This window comes from Aquarana catesbeiana, linkage group LG02, assembly GCF_042186555.1.
Source record: "Aquarana catesbeiana isolate 2022-GZ linkage group LG02, ASM4218655v1, whole genome shotgun sequence".
Lineage (NCBI taxonomy): Eukaryota > Metazoa > Chordata > Amphibia > Anura > Ranidae > Aquarana > Aquarana catesbeiana.
The window spans coordinates 551531375-551548926 of record NC_133325.1 but is presented as its reverse complement, the minus strand read 5'-3'; the positions used below and the strand labels follow the sequence as shown (position 1 = coordinate 551548926).

General features: G+C 43.0%; 1 protein-coding gene across 4 annotated transcripts in view; it reads left to right on the top strand.

Moving 5' to 3' along the window:
• Window positions 1–17552, top strand: part of LOC141128571 (uncharacterized) — a 154881-nt gene that overhangs the window by 69522 nt on the left and 67807 nt on the right. For all 4 annotated transcript variants that reach the window (XM_073615932.1, XM_073615931.1, XM_073615930.1 and 1 more), the window contains one exon: window positions 2321–2379. In XM_073615932.1, coding sequence (XP_073472033.1) covers window positions 2321–2379 — 59 coding nt within the window. The remainder of the gene's footprint in view (window positions 1–2320; window positions 2380–17552) is intronic.

Here is a 17552-nt window from a genome sequence, read left to right as displayed (position 1 = left end):
ATAGGTTGTTAGAGGTTACTGCACATTATTACTGCTCACTGATTGGTTTCTAGAGGTTACTGCATATCCTTACCACTCAATAATTGGTTGCAAGAGCTTAGTGCACAGCATTACTGCTTACTGATTGGTTTCTAAAGGTTACAGCACATCATCTCCTCACTGCCTGCACACTAGAACTGGGGGGGGTGAGGGGACCCGTCAATAGACATAAAACTCATAGGAATCCTGGGATCAGTGGCATTGCTGGGGGGGGGGGGGGGTGATCAGTGGCAATGCTGGGGGGTTGATGGAATCCGTGGCAGTGGTGGGGGGATGGGATTATTTAGGAGGCAGTACACTGTGGCTAATTCTGAATCATGTAGAGCAAAGCTGGAAATCTTTGGCAAGTATATAGTGGGGGATTCTACCAATGTAATGGGGAATTTTACAATGACCATCAATGTGAGGGGGAATTTGCACTGACCACCATGTAAGGGGGGATTTTGCGCCACCCGCCATTAGAAAAGAGGGATTTCTACACTGACACCAATGTAATAACAGCATTTACACCAACCACCAGTGTAAGGGGGAATATACAATGACCATTGTCGAGGAGATTTGTACTAACCACTAATGTAAGGTGACACTTCTACACCGACCACCAATGTTAGGCGGCATTTACACTGACAACTAGTGTAAGGGCAATTCTGTACTTGCCACCAATGTAAAGGAAAATGTACACTGATCACCAATGTTATGAAGAATTTACGCTGACAACCAATGTGATGGGGGATTTTACATCAACAGCCAATAAAGGGTGATTTCTACACTGGCCACCAATGTAAGGGGGATTTACGCTCACCACCAAATTAAAGGGGGCTTCTACATGGACCACCAATGTAAGGGAGAATTCAAAACTGACCACAAATGCAAGTTTGGATTTTTTTTTTTTTTAACAATTACCAATATAAAGAGGAGTTTCTACACTAGCCACCAATGTAATGGGGATTTACACTGCCCACTAATGTATTAGGAGCATTCACATTACCCACTAATGTAAAGAGGGCTTTACACTGACCACCAATGTAAGCAGGACCTTCCAACTGGCCACTAGTGTGAATGAAAGGATTGTACACCAAGCCCCAATGTAATGAGAAGATTTACACTGACCACCAATGTAACCGAGACATTTGGCCTGTGTTCAGATTTGTGTGTGTCGGGAATACATGCAAAATTGCTTTCCTGACACCACAGAAACATGCTGCCCTTTAGCAGATACACAGCAGTGCTATTAATTGTTAATGACACCCTCATGCATCGGCTGAGATGTGTGTATTCGCATGCACCAAAATTCAGGGTGCTGTGGCGCTGTAGCACCATGTTATTTGGAAGAAGGGTTCCACCTCCAATTTGCTTACCTTTTGTAGAACAGGCTGATGTTAGGCTTCCTGCCTATAGTTTTAGGCAGGAGTTTCAAGCATGCTCCTTTATCTCCCCAGTGGGCAGCATTCAGCAGAAGTGATGGTAGATATGACCTCAGGAGGACATGACATACATATGAATGCCGCCTCTATTTACATATCAATGGCGCAGGTCCATGACTATTTACATATTAATGTTGCCGCTATTTACATATCAATGCAGGTTGTTTACATGTAAACACGGGGTCTGCAGGTAAGTCATCTGTACATGGCAATAGGGCAGAGCTGAGAGCTAGGCAGTAGCACCAGAATTTTACACTGAGATATCGGGGCACAACACAGGACTAAAACTTCAAGTGATAAGGGAATTTAAACTGGGATAGTTGGCAAGTATGAGGCAGCTGCTTTGGGCCCCACAACAAAGATGGGTCCCAGGGCAGCTGCTCCTTTTGCCCTGCCTTAAAAACGGTCCTGACTCCAGACTATAAAATGCATAGTCTGTGTGTTGCATTTGCTTTTTCTCATTTAATAAATGTAATTTTAAGCTACATTTGGCTATGTGCCCTCTGGTGTTTTCTTTTTTCAGGGTCACTGACTGCATAGTAGTACAGCAGGGTAGTGCCCCTGCTGTCATCCGCCCACCCTCTGAAGCTCTCCTGCAGGCAAAAGCATTTTATGTTTGTGGCTAACTTCAGCCTAAATGTTGCCCTTTTAAGGTGGGGGGCTCTGGAGCAAATGATGCAATGTTTTTATTACATTTTGAGCTGTGCCACTGCAGATGTTATGTAGAATTACATTTCTATTATTTTAATATACTGTATGGCCATCTGAATTGTGCATGTATGTTTGACCATGTTCATTGTGGGGAATAGAGTTAACTAGTTGTATTTTTGTCTGTTTTTTTTTTTTTTTTTTTTAAGGTTTTTCCTCCTAGAAATCACCAGTCTGCTCCCTACAGAGGTGGCTACCAGGATCATCGGTATGAGTAATAACAATATATTCTTTGCTGGCTATTTGTTTTTTGCATGTGTGAAATGTCTCTTTCCAGAAATGTTTGTTTATTTTTTTTTTTTTAAAGAGATGCTTGCAATTAATGTTCATCTCTCACTATGCTCATGTCAACATGCAAATTATTCCCTAGGCACAAGCTTAACCTCAGTGCTGTTTTTTTTAGAGGGTTACAGCTAATTTTAACATGTCAGAAAACAAAATAGCAGGGAGAAGGAATTGGTGAACACATCACACTGCTTTATTAAAATGTGGCACACTTATTCCATATAAAAAGCCTGTGTCCCACTCCAAGTGCAGAAAGGAGAGGTGCTTCTGTGTAGTGCCACCAGAGCCTCAAAAAGAGATGACCATTGGCATCTACAGCTGTGCTTTACATCTGTCCAACGAGGCACAAAACAGCGTCGTAGTAGTAGGAAGGAGTCAATGTGTTTGAGGGGGCTTTTGTCAAGCCTACCTGAATGGGAAGAGGGCTGGCTTAAAAGCAAAGCGGGACTGGGAAACGCAAGATACTTTAAGCTCTGCACTAAGGCTCAGTGAGAGGTGACCGACTACAAGCAACATGCAGGATAATATACAATAATAAGCAAATGTTGAAGAATATAAACATTTGCTCCCAGATACAGTGTATCTCTTAATAGGATATCACCCATGACCCTCTTTAGACTGTGTTCCTTGACTTTGGCAACATGTCTGACACCTGAAATCAGGCATGTTGCTATGCTTATGCTAGTGAATGTATACAGCCTATTTTATATTTTTCTTGTACTGTGTGCACCCTCATTTTTTTTTATTTTTTTATTGCAGTTCGGTTGAATCACTCTTGTGATGTATGTGGAACCACCCCCGCTACAACTAATCCCTCTGTGTATCCCTCAGGTGTGGCTGTAACTAGAGCCTCCCTTTTCAGCCAGGGTGTCTTGGCAAAATGCCTAAAAATTTCCCAAAAATTGTGTACAAGCCAGCAGCTGGACCAAACCTTCCTTTTTGTTACACAAAGCCACAGGTTTTCATTGTGCAACATTACTATGACATTGCGACCGCCAGCATCTTAACAACTGCTGATGTCATCGATGATGATGAGGATGTCGGGCACTTGCACAGCCTCCTTGTTTGACCCCCTGACAGCACTGGGGCAGTGTTGTAAAACTTTTAGTTTTGCTTTTTATTTTACAATGGGGTGCTTTGTGCATAAATGTAACCACTTGCGGACCACTCGCGATGTACTGCGGATGGGTTGCCTGTACTGATACACTGCTGCCTCTTCCTGGGTTTAGGGCATGCATGCCCTGATTGTACACAGTGGGGATCTGTCAGCAGGTCCTGGCTAATGATTCATTGCTGGGACTTGCTGATCGGCTGTATTCAATTACAGCCCAGAACCCTGTGTTGATAATCAACACAGGGATCTGTAGGGAGGGAACAGTCTCTGTTTCTTAACCCTGCAAAGTAAAAATCAGCGCACAATACACACATCAGTGGCGTTAGTCGGTTCCCAGTTGGTGTCAGATTGCCCGCTGCACTCAGTCCCATTTATAAGTTGCTGATCACCGCCTTTAGTAGTATAAAAAAAGTAATAATAAAAATTCCAGTATATATACCATAGCTTGTAGACGCTATAACTTTCACGCAAACCAAAGACATGTAGCAGAATACATTTTGGCCTAAATTTTATAAAGGTTTTTTTTTTTTTTTTTTTTTTTTTTTTCAAAATTCTGTCTTTTTTCCATTTTCATATATAAAAAAATAAAAAACTCAGTGGTAATAAAATACCACCAAAAGAAAAGCTCTATAGTATGTGTGAAAAAATTATATAAATTTTGTTTGGGTACAGCGTTGCATGACCTCACAATTACAAAGCTAGTTAACCAGTTGCCGACCGCCTCACGACGATATACGTCGGCAGAATGGCACGGGCAGCAGAATCACGGTGCCTGAGGCGGTTGGCTTCTGTTCGGGAACGATCAGACGTGAGGGGGAGGCCATCCATTCGTGCCCCTCCCCCCTCGTGATCGCTCCCAGCCAATGAGAATCTTCCTCTGCCTCTGTACAGTAAACAGAGGCAGAGCAAGTGATGTCATCGCTCCTCGGCTCGGTATTTTCCGTTCCGGCGCCGAGGAGAGAAGTCATTGATGTGAGTGTAAAACACATACACACACAGTAGAACACGCCAGGCATACATTACACCCCCTGATCACCCCCCAATCACCCCCCCCCCCCCCGTCATACTGACACCAAGCAGTTTTTTGTTTTTTTTTCTGATTACTGCATTGGTGTCTGTTTGTGACAGTTAGAAGTGGTAGGGCAGTTAGTATTAGCCCCCTTTAGGTCTAGGATACTCCCCTAACCCCCCCCTAATAAAGTTTTAACACCCCCTGTCGCCAGTGTCACTAAGCGATCGTTTTTCTGATCGCTGTATTAGTGTCACTGGTGACGCTAGTTAGGGAGGTAAATATATAGGTTCGCTGTCAGCATTTTATAGCATCAGGGACCTCCATATACTACCTAATAAAGAGTTTAACCCCTTGATTGCCCCCTAGTTAACCCTTTCACCAGTGATCACCGTATAACTGTTACGGGTGACGCTGGTTAGTTCGTTTATTTTTAATAGTGTCAGGGCACCCGCCATTTATTACCGAATAAGGGTTTAGCCCCCTGATCGCCCGGCGGTGATATAACTTAGGTTATAGGGTCTGCGTCGCCCCAGGCAGCGTCAGATTAGCGCCAGTACCGCTAACACCCACGCACGCAGCATACATCTTAGTGGTATAGTATCTGAACGGATCAATATCTGAGCCGATCAGATCTATACTAGCTTCCCCAGCAGTTTAAGGTTCCCAAAAACGCAGTGTTAGCGGGATCAGCTCAGATACCTGCTAGCACCTGCGTTTTGCCCCTCCGCCCAACCCAGCCCACCCAAGTGCAGTATCGCTCGATCACTGTCACTTACAAAACACTAAACGCATAACTGCAGCGTTCGCAGAGTCGGGCCTGATCCCTGCGATCGCTAACAGTTTTTTTGGTAGCATTTTGGTGAACTGGCAAGCACCAGCGGCCTAGTACAGCCCGGTTGTAGTCAAACCAGCAACACTTGGTGACGTGGCATTTCCTTATGTCCTCCCGAGTACCCCTACCCAACGAACCCCCCCAAAAAAGATGTGTCTGCAGCAAGAGCGGATATAGGCGTGACACCCGCTATTATTGTCCCTCCTGTCCTGACAGTCCTGGTCTTTGCATTGGTGAATGTTTTGAACGCTACCATACACTAGTTGAGTATTAGCGTAGGGTACAGCATTGCACCGACTAGGCACACTTTCACAGGGTCTCCTAAGATGCCATCGCATTTTGAGAGACCCGAACCTTGTTACGGTTACAAAAGTTACAGGTGATATATGCCGAAGCATGGGGCGGAGGAGCGATTTGCTCCTACCTTTTGCGGGAGGATGCCCCCCTGCTTCGGCATATATAAATGGTTCATGTATGCCCATCATTAGAAGTGGGTGGATGAAGGGAGGTATTCTAATGGTGGGCATACCCACCGATCTCTTTTTTTTCGTTCAGCCCACAGGCTGCATGAAAAAAAAAAGATTACAATATATGCCCAACAAGGACCAGCAACGTACTGGTATGTTGCTGGAATTTGAGTGGTTATACCAGAATGATGCCTGCAGGTTTAGATATCATCTTGGTATCATTCTTTTCAGCCTGCGGTTGGCTTTCATGTAAAAGTAATCCTAGTGGCTAATTAGCCTCTAGACTGCTTTTACAAGCAGTGGGAGGGAATGCCCCCCCTCACCGTCTTCCATGTTTTTCTCTGGCTCTCCTGTCCCAACAGGGAACCTGAGAATGCAGCTGGTGATTCAGCCAGCTGACCATAGAGCTGATCAGAGACCAGAGTGGCTCCAAACATCTCTATGGCCTAAGAAACCGGAAGCTACAATCATTTCATGACTTAGATTTCGCCGGATGTAAACAGCGCCATTGGGAAGGCATTTTATCACACCGATCTTGGTGTGGTCAGATGCTTTGAGGGCAGAGGAGAGATCTAGGGTCTAATAGACCCCAATTTTTTCAAAAAAGAGTACCTGTCACTACCTATTGCTATCATAGGGGATATTTACATTCCCTGAGATAACAATAAAAATGATTAAAAATAAATAAATCAAAGAAACAGTTTAAAAATAAGATAAAAAAGCAAAAAAATAATAGAGAAAAAAAAAAGCACCCCTGTCCCCCCCCTGCTCTCGCGCAAAGGCGAACGCAAGCGTCGGTCTGGTGTCAAATGTAAACAGCAATTGCACCATGCATGTGAGGTATCACCGCGAAGGTCAGATCGAGGGCAGTAATTTTAGCAGTAGACCTCCTCTGTAAATCTAAAGTGGTAACCTGTAAAAGCTTTTAAAGGCTTTTAAAAATGTGTTTAGTTTGTCGCCACTGCACGTTTGTGCGCAATTTTAAAGCATGTCATGTTTGGTATCCATGTACTCAGCCTAAGATCATCTTTTTTTATTTCATCAAACATTTGGGCAACATAGGGTGTTTTAGTGCATTAAAATTGAAAAAAAGTGTGTTTTTTCCCAAAAAGATGCGTTTGAAAAATCACTGCGCAAATACTGTGTGGAAAAAAAAAATGAAATACCCACCATTTTAATCTGTAGGGCATTTGCTTTAAAAAATATATATAATGTTTGGGGGTTCAAAGTAATTTTCTTGCAAAAAAATTTTTTTTTGTCATGTAAACAAAAAGTGTCAGAAAGGGCTTTGTCTTCAAGTGGTTAGAAGAGTGGGTGATGTGTGACATTAACTTCTAAATGTTGTGCATAAAATGCCAGGACAGTTCAACCCCCCCCCCCCCCAAATGACCCCATTTTGGAAAGTAGAGACCCCAAGCTATTTGCTGAGAGGCATGTTGAGTCCATGGAATATTTTATATTGTGACACAAGTTGTGGGAAAAAGACACATTTTTTTTTTTTTTTTGCACAAAGTTGTCACTAAATGATATATTGCTCAAACATGCCATGGGAATATGTGAAATTACACCCCAAAATACATTCTGTTGCTTCTCCTGAGTATGGGGATACCACATGTGTGAGAATTTTTGTGAGCCTAGCCGCGTACGGGATTCCGAAAACCAAGCAACGCCTTCAGGCTTTCTAAGGGCGTAAATTTTTGATTTCACTCTTCACTGCCTATCACAGTTTCAGAGGCCATGGAATGCCCATGTGGCACAAAACCCCCCCAAATGACCCTATTTTGGAAAGTAGACACCCCAAGCTATTTGCTGAGAGGTATAGTGAGTATTTTGCAGACCTCACTTTTTGTCACAAAGTTTTGAAAATTGAAAAAAGAAAAAAAAAAATTTTTTTCTTGTCTTTCTTCATTTTCAAAAACAAATGAGAGCTGCAAAATACTCACTATGCCTCTCAGCAAATAGCTTGGGGTGTCTACATTACAAAATAGGGTCATTGGGGGGGGGGGGGGGTTGTGCCACCTGGGCATTCCATGGCCTCTGAAACTGTGATAGGCAGTGAAGAGTGAAATAAAAAATGTACGCCCTTAGAAATCCTGAAGGCGGTGATTGGTTTTCGGAGCCCCGTACGCGGCTAGGCTCCCAAAAAGTCCCACACATGTGGTATCCCCATACTCAGGAGAAGCAGCTAAATGTATTTTGGGGTGCAATTCCACATATGCCCATGGTCTGTGTGAGCAATATATCATTTAGTGACAACTGTTTGTAATTTTTCTTTTTTTTTTGTCATTATTCAATCACTTGGGACAAAAAAAAAATAATATTCAATGGGCTCAACATGCCTCTCAGCAATTTCCTTGGGGTGTCTACTTTCCAAAATGGGGTCATTTGGGGGGGGGGTGTTGTACTGCCCTGCCATTTTAGCACCTCAAGAAATGACATAGGCAGTCATAAATTAAAGGCTGTGTAAATTCCAGAAAATGTACCCTAGTTTGTAGGCACTATAACTTTTGCGCAAACCAATAAATATACACTAATTGACATTTTTTTTTTTACCAAAGACATGTGGCCAAATACATTTTGGCCTAAATGTATGAGTAAAATTGAGCATAGATATAGGAGGTGGTGATTGCGCTGTGATAAAGGGAAAAAAGGGGTGGAAGGGAAGTGGATGGGACTAAATAAAGTGCATAAAGAGATAAAATAGATGACCAAAATGCATGAGCCAAACACATATAAGGGCTCTTGAATACTAGAAAAAAAAAATATTAATAATAATAAATAAAAATACAACAATGCTGGCATCAATGAGAAGTGCAAACAAGAGATTCAAAATAAGTGTGTATACCAATATCAAGTGGGTACATAAGCCAAGCAAGCATTAAGCTCATAAATATTGGATGAATGAAAGTGCTAGCATAAGTGAAAGAAGCTGCAAGACAGTAACACAAAAAAATATTATAATACAAATATTAAATGAGTCCCATTGAGTATGGGCTAGTATCACACTAGCACATAAGTAGCAGCTCAAACGAGCTGTAAGTGACAAGTCCACAAAGGTGAGAGAATATCAATCCCACCACCAAATAAAACACTCAAAAATAAAAAACAGTTCCAATAGTGGAGGGGGAGGGGGGGGGGGGTTCTTCAGTGAGGACACCTCAGTGTTCGCAAGCCACTTACCTTACTGCTGTAAGGCATACAGCTTGTGTTGCAGCTAGCCAGCAGGCATAGAAATCCAGTTATACAGATGATGGCGATGGTAAATGTGCAAGGTGGGATATAAAAAAACAAAAAAAGGACAGCATATAGTATAATTCTGTGACGACCAGAGTGGAGGGGCAGCAAGACGCAGAGGAGGGGGAGTTGCACTCACTTTTTTTAAAATGAGTGTGGGCATCAACCCACGAGCGCTGAGCTCGTATGCCTTAAACTAAATCTTCAGTCTTCAGTCTGTCCCTGCTCCCAGCTCCTTAATGCTCGTCAGGTAGACTAAGTGTGTATGATGTAAAAGGAGAGAGCGCACATAGCGTGATCCCGTATATAAAGTCAATTTATTATATAAAAACCAATCCGTGGGACGCTGCCACAGACCAGCAGTTTGAGACGAGCTCAGCGCTCGTGGATGTTTTACATTTTAGCCGTTTTTAATGGTAAGTTTATTGGATTGGTTTTTATGTAATAAATTGACTTTTTTTCTAGTATTCAAGAGCCCTTATATGTGTTTGGCTCATGCATTTAGGTCATCTGTTTTATCTCTTTATGCACTTTATTTAGTCCCATCCACTTCCCTTCCACCCCTCTTTTTCCCTTTATCACAGCGCAATCACCACCTCCTATATCTATGCTCAATCTGTCTGTTTGGATCAGTCATACAGGTGTTGCAGCATTGTCCTTCTAGCATAGGTCTTTTCTGACAGCGCAGGAGTTATCACTTTCATATGACTAAAATTGAGTTTATTGGATTTTTTTTTATAACAAAAAGTAGAAAATATCATTTTTTTCAAAATTTTCGGTCTTTTTCAATTCATAGCGCAAAAAATAAAAACGGCAGAGGTGATCAAATACCATCAAAAGAAAGCTCTATTTGTGGGAAGAAAAGGACGCAAATTTCGTTTGGGTACAGCATTGCATGACCGCGCAATTAGCAGTTAAAGTGACGCAGTGCCAAATTGTAAAAAGTGCTCTGGTCAGGAAGGGGGTAAATCCTTCTGGGGCTGAAGTGGTTAAAATAGCACAGTGCTGCAGACCCTGACATAGTCCAGGATCTCCAGCCATCTTTTCCTTTTTAGATGGGCTGCCGATGCAATTTGATATCCCGGGACAAACATTACCCCAGATCCGTCCAAGATATATGTAGCTAATTGCCAGCTGCTTCTTCTTAAGCTTAAAGAAGACCTATTACATTGACACTCTCTAACTCTGACATGGTTTGGTCGTTGCAGCGCTCTCAAAATTATGGTGCTTCTCCAAATCCTCCTACTTGCTGCAAGCCCTTCCTATATGTTTATAGTTCAGGAATTTAATCTGTTCTCACAGGAAACCACGTCAGACGCTGCAGAGCCTATTTTTACTTAAGTCTTCTTTGGGCCTCACCCTTCCGGATGTTCAAGCTTATTATTGGGCCATCCATTTCGCTAGGATAGTTGACTGGCATTGCCATGATGAGGCAAAGCTATGGGTTTCCATGGAATTGGAGGACTCTCAGGGTACAGGCATGATTTGGCCTTGGATTACATCCCCCTTGCCTAAGGAGCTTTGCGTACATCCTACTCTTGGTAGTATTTTACAGGTCTCTCAGGAAATATTCCAAAGCTCCCCAGTTTCTCCGGTTCCCTCACCTTTGATCCCCATATTGGGCAACCCTGAATTCATTCCTGGCCTCCACATGGGCAATTTTATTGCCCTTTCAACTCAAGGCTACAATCACTTATCAGACTTTCTAACATCAGAGGGGACTTTGATGTCTTCAGATCTCGCTCATCTTGCTGATCCTTCCTTGGACTTCTGGGGTGAACTTCAACTATGCTTTTTTCTTTGGCGGCGCTCCCGCAACCCAGGCATTGCCCGTCTGCTTACTGGCTTTGAATCCTTGTGCCATAGGGGGGAACCAGAACGTCATTTTCTGTCCCCTGCTTTATGCTTTCTTGACCCACCCCGGGGAGGAATATACGCCCTAGTTTCTCACAAAATTGGAATCCGATCTAGGCCTGAGTCTTACTCCTATTCATAGAAAGAGAGAAAATTCTCCACTTTGCCCAAAAGTCATCTATCGCAACCAGAGTTCAGGACCCTGTACCAGATGGTACAGGGTCGGGTCCGCACCCAACTTCACCGTATTTTTCCATATGGCAAGATGTAACCACTGTCATTAAACAACTTACCGCTGTTGACCTGCATGACAACCCGGAGGCCTGCCTGTTGCAATTGACAGTGAGTCAAAAAATGCAAAAACTCTTACTATACAACTCCAAAATGCTGTTAAGGCCTGCATTCCTCTTCGCTGGAGAGATGCTGACCCTCCTATGAAAGCTCTCTGGTTTGCTAAAATTAACAAACTCCGGGACATGGAAGACCTTACAGCTATGCTGAACAACACAGAAGAGCTGTTTACTGAAACTTGGAGACCCTGGAACTACTTTGTGTATTCCCACACCTACCTCCAACGAGCTGTCCAACTCTTAGTGAATCCCTGCCTACCATTTCCTTATCTGGGAGAGGGGTGACCTTGTGTTCTTTCTCCCCTTCCTACCCCCCTCGTTCTTCCTTTACATCCCCCCCTCTCTCTACTATGCCTTTTGTGTTTGTCCGGGTGTCCACCCACGCTCCATTTCCAGTTATTGGCAGCATTGCTCCACTTTGCTTTGTTCTAAACTGATGTTGTGTTTATTTGATACTGCGCGTATGCTACCTCTTATTTAAAGTGGTTGTAAAGGCACAAGATTTTTTAGCTTCTCCTGTGTGCAGCAGCCACACCTAATACTTACCTGAACCCCCTCTTGATCCAGCAGCATCCACGAGAGCCTTGCCTCTATGGGGACTCTCACTCCTGATTGGCTTTTGGCAGCAGCAGAAGCTATTGGCTGTCAATCACAGCCAGTCAGGAGACGGAGGGGGCAGGGCCAAGCCGTAGCTCCGTATATGGATAGACACACACACAGGCGTGGCTCAGGAGCGCGCCTGCTTGGGTGCCTTCAGAGTAAGCTGCTTGCTGTGGGGACATCCGGCAGGGGGGAGGAGCCAGGAGCGCCGACATGGGACCCGAGAAGAGGAGGATCCAGGCTGCTCTGTGCAAAACCACTGCACAGAGCAGGTGAGTATAACATGTTTGTTAAAACAAAAGGCTTTAATATCGCTTTAAATGTTAATTGATTTCATTATCTGCAAGACAATCTATGTAACTGTCCATGGCCGGGGTGGACAACAACGTAGACCTTTACCTGAACGTCATGACCATTCAGTACCTTATAATTATAACACTCAATGGTCAAATCATCCCTCAGTGTCTACCTATAATAGATATTCTCCACTCCGTGATGTCTATCAGGAGGACTCATACTCGCATACGGAGGGCGAACACGAGTAACCTTGTCAAGGTTTTTCACGAGGCCCAACAGGGAAGAAAGAGACCCAGACCTAAGAGAGGTTCAAGAGGAGGGTGGAGAATACAACGGAAAAGAGAGCATAGCTGCACAGGGAGTGCTCAATCTTGGCACTAAAGAATTGGGTAGAGAAGAAAAAATAGTTCTCGTTAAAGGCCTCAAATTTGTTCCTCCTAAAAGATTGGATAAGATTGGGACATTTATTGACATGCATAAGTATATCAGGAAAATGAATATTCAACGCTATTTAGTCACCAATCCCTTTTAGAAATCCATCTAGGGCAGTTACCTCAGGACCTGTACATTCTGGTTTGTCAAACCCATCGCTGTTTAATCCTCCAACTCAAACCGCTCCGGCTATTTCCATCTTTAGAAATTTAGTCCTTAAAGACCTAGAGAAATTACCCCCTATAAAGGTATATAATCAGCCTTTGTTAAACGTAGGACTCAAATTCCTTTGCGACAGAAAAGAACTTGTCATTCACCCCGCCGATAAAGGCGGTGGCCTAGTTGTTTTAGACCAAAAAGGACTACCAGAATCAAATGAGCAGAATTTTGAGTGATCATGACACTTTTATATAAAGAGTTACCACAAAATCCCACCAATTGTTACAAGAAAAGTCTTGTGGCCCTGGTGGATAAAGGGTTCGCCCTGCATCATTTAAACAAGAAAGAAAAGGCATTTTTAGTTCCTATAGCCCCTAGGATCCCAACTATGTATTATCTACCAAAAATCCATAAGGATTCTACACCCCCCCCCCCCCCCCCCCCCCGGACGTCCTATCGTGAGTGGCATCGATTTGATTACCTCACTTTTGGGGCGTTGTATAGACTTTTTTCTCCAGCCACTGGTCAAACGTGCACCTTCCTATTTGAAGGATATGGGTGAAACCATTAGACTGTTGGCACATGTTGATGTGCAGGGGGGCTACATCATGGCCACGGCCGATGTGGCCTCCCTGTATACTTTCATACCACATAAGTTGGGAATTGAAGCAGTTCAGCATTTTTTTCTCTTACTCAACTTCGAAGTGCATACATCATTGAGTTGTTGGAGTTCGCCACTCAACACAATTATTTTTGGTTCGATAACCATTTTTTCCTTCAGCAGAAAGGCGTGGCAATGGGGGCCAAATTTGTCCCCAGCCTCACTAATCTTTTTATGGCCAAGTGGAAGGAGGATGTCTATGCCCAACAGCGGCTCCGGTTGGTCGTCTGGGCAAGATATATAGACGACATCCTCCTTGTATGAAATAGCAGTTCCGATTCTCTCGATTCATTTTTCACCTTCCTCATTGACAACTATAGGGGGATTTCTCTGACTTATGAGTCTAGTCAGGAGAGGATATCCTCCTTGGATTTGGACATTGAGATCATTGGTGGTCAAGACATATTTAAAACCCACTTTAAACCAACTAACTGCAACGGATTTATCCATGTGGACAGTTGCCACCATAGATCGTGGCTCCGCTCAGTTCCGCGCAGCCAATTTCTAAGGTTGCCTCGGAATTGTTCTGATACTGAAACCTTCAAAATTCAGGCGAATGTCCTAAAACAAAGATTCCTTGATAAAGGATATAATCAAAGTGAAGTTGAGGGTGAACTACAGAGAGCATTGGAGATGAAGAGAAACTCCCTGCTGAGAGAGAAACCCTGTTCTGAGTTTAATGATAAGTTTAATGAAACCTTTAAGTGGTCGTGATCACCTCACTTTCTACTCAACATGTGCAGATTAAGTCAATTATTCATAAGCACTGGGATGTTTTGAAAAATGACAAAATTCTGGGTCCCCTACTGCCGGACCAACTAAGGTGATACACATTGGAGTTGCCATCTTTACAGAGCAAAATTGCACCTAACATCATAAACCGCCCAGTTAGAACGTCTTTTTTTCCATAATTTGGCTACATTCCATGTAAGAAGTGCATAGTATTTATTCATAACACACGAGGGCAATGTAAGACACTTCTGTACCTGTGCCACAAAAAATGTGGTTTATTTGCTTTTCTGCCCAAGTGGCAAGCAGTATGTGGGCAGGACCATTCAAGCCTTTTCAGTGAGCGTTAACCCCTTCCCCACCGGCTCACGCCGATACACGTCGGCAGAAGGGCGCGTACAGGCATATTAACGTACCTGTACGTTGCTCTTTAAGACGCGGCATTGTGGGTGCACGCACGCCGCCGTGAGCTCCGTGAGTGTGATCGCGGACTCCATGTCCGCGGGGATACCCGCGATCGTCTCATGAAGAGGAAGAACGGTGAAATGTTGATGTAAACAAACATTTCCCCATTCTTCCTAGTGACAGGACACTGATCACAGCTCCCTGTGATCGGGATCAGTGATCATTGTCGTGACACACGTAGCCCATCCCCCCCACAGTTAGAACACATCCCTGGGACACACTTAACTCCTGCAGGTACCCCTTCTGGTTAACCCCTTCACTGCCAGTCACATTTACACAGTAATTATTGCATTTTTAATCGCACTGATCACTGTATAAATGTGAATGGTCCCAAAATAGCGCTAAAAGTGTCCGATCTGTCCGCCATAATGTCGCAGTCACAATGAAAATCACAGATCGCCGCCATTACTAGTAAAAAAAAAAAATATTAATAAAAATGCCATAAAACTATCCCCTATTTCAGGGATATGCAATTAGCGGACCTCCAGCTGTTGCAAAACTACAAGTCTCATCATGCCTCTGCCTCTGGGTGTCATGCTTGTGGCTGTCAGAGTCTTGCTATGTCTCATGGGACTTGTAGTTCTGCAACAGCTGGAGGTCCGCTAATTGCATATCCCTGCCTTATTTTGTAGACGCTATAACTTTTGCGCAAACCAATCAATAAACGCTTATTGCGGTTTATTCTATTTTTTTTACCAAAAATATGTAGAAGAATACACATCGGCCTAAACTGAGGGAAAAAATGTTTTTTTTTATATATATCTTTTGGGGATATTTATTATAGCAAAAAGTAAAAAATATTAAGTTTTTTTAAAAATTGTCATGCTTTTTTTTGTTTATAGCGCAAAAAATAAAAATCACAGAGGTGATCAAATACCACCAAAAGAAAGCTCTATTTGTGGGGAAATAAGGACGCCAATTTTGTTTGGGAGCCATGTCGCAGGACCGCGCAATTGTCAGTTAAAGCGACGCAGTGCCGAATAGCAAAAACGCTCTGCTCTCTGGCCAGCAAAATGGTCTGGGGTTGAAGTGGTTAATGAACACATAGCTCTCATTAGGAAAGGTGACACTAAACATAATGTCCCAAGACGTTATCGACTGTTTCATAACAGAGATCCTACGGTACGGAATTTTTAAATTATCGATGGGTATATCGCCCTCGAAGGGGCGGGGCTACAACCAGGGGAGTGTCACGACTCAAAACTTATTGGATTTATGAGCTCCAATGCCACTCCCCTTTGGGCCTTAACATTGAATGAGACATCAATGCATTCATTAATAGAGCCTAAGGTGTAATTCATATGAATTTTTTTTTTTTTTTTTTAATATTCAAATTATTTTTATACTACAAGGAATTTTTTAGGAATTTTTTTTTTTTTTTTTTTTTCAAGAATTTTTTTAAATAATTTCAATTAATGTATTCACATTTACTTACTATTCAATTTGATTATGTATAGACCCGTCCTGTGATCAAATTGTTTTAAATTTAAGTTAATTTTCTGTTTAATATATGATTAGTTGCTTCCCTTTTTTTTTTTTTTTTTTTTTTTTTTTTTTTTTTTTTTTTACAAAATACATGATGGTGTCACGGCTGTTTACACTTTCTGTTTAGATTACGGTTGATATTTTGACCTCTCTGTTTATTCAGATTGAGGTATGTACCGCATTATGCCTATAGGTGGCGAGCCAAATGCCGATGAATATTGTATTTTTCGTTGATGACATGATGGATGTGTCTGTTGATTCTATCCTCTCAAAGTGAGGCTTGAACCGCGCGCTGTCCATGAGTATTTGAGGCTTGGGTTATGTCCACGTCCCCATAGGACGCTTTGTGTGTCAGCTGATCCGGTTACTTCCTATGCAGATCATAGTGAGACTTGACTCGCAAAAGCCTGCCTTCTCACATGTCAATGGATTTTACAACTCTATCTAGAGTGAGGCTTGGAACGCATGCCCCGGCGCCATTTTGTCCAAACCAGGAAGTGCCGTGTCCACATGCAGGAAGCATCAATTATGATCACAGGTTGGCAATCTCATTATTGGGCTTCATAACATATATAAACGCAGTGACTACAGCAGGCTCATACCCCAGATGATGTCTCTTTAGACGAAACGCGACGGAATGAGCCCTGCTGATGTCATTGCATTACCCACAAACCTCAATTTTAAGAGCTTGATCCACTTTCTAAATGTGAGTGTTTGTTAAATGTTTTATGTTTATATGGATTCACACTATGTGGAGTATTTTCTTTCTTGGTCATGCTATGGTTGCACCATGGTTGCTATGGTTGCACCATAAGCTTGTTGACTCACTGAGCATATGCCCATTTGAGTCTTCTCACTTTAGTAAGCCTCACTAACTGGTGGTGTGTCCTAGGGAGTGATTCTAACTGGGGGGAGGGGCTACGTGTGACACGACACTGATCACTGCTCCCGATTACAGGGAGCTGTGATCAGTGTTCTGTCACTAGGCAGAACGGGGAAATGCTTGTTTACATCAGCATTTCCCCGTTCTTCTTCTCCGTGAGACGATCGCGGGTATCCCCGCGGACATCAAGTCCACGGGACCCGCGATCACACTCACGGAGCTCGCAAACCGCTTCTTAAAGGGTAACGTACAGGTATGTTAGTATGCCTGTACGTGCCCTTCTGCCGACGTATATCAGCGTGAGCCGGTCGGCAAGTAGTTAAGGAGATAGTATTCATGACCCTTCCGAATGAGGAATTATTCTACCCCCGACTTGATTTTGAGACAACTGGAGTGGTCTATCTGATGCTTTGTGCATTTGGGGCATTTTACATAGGCAAGACTACTGCAACATACAGGGATATACAATGTAATACTGACATATAATCACACACATAGGTTGGACTTGAGTCTTTTTTTTCA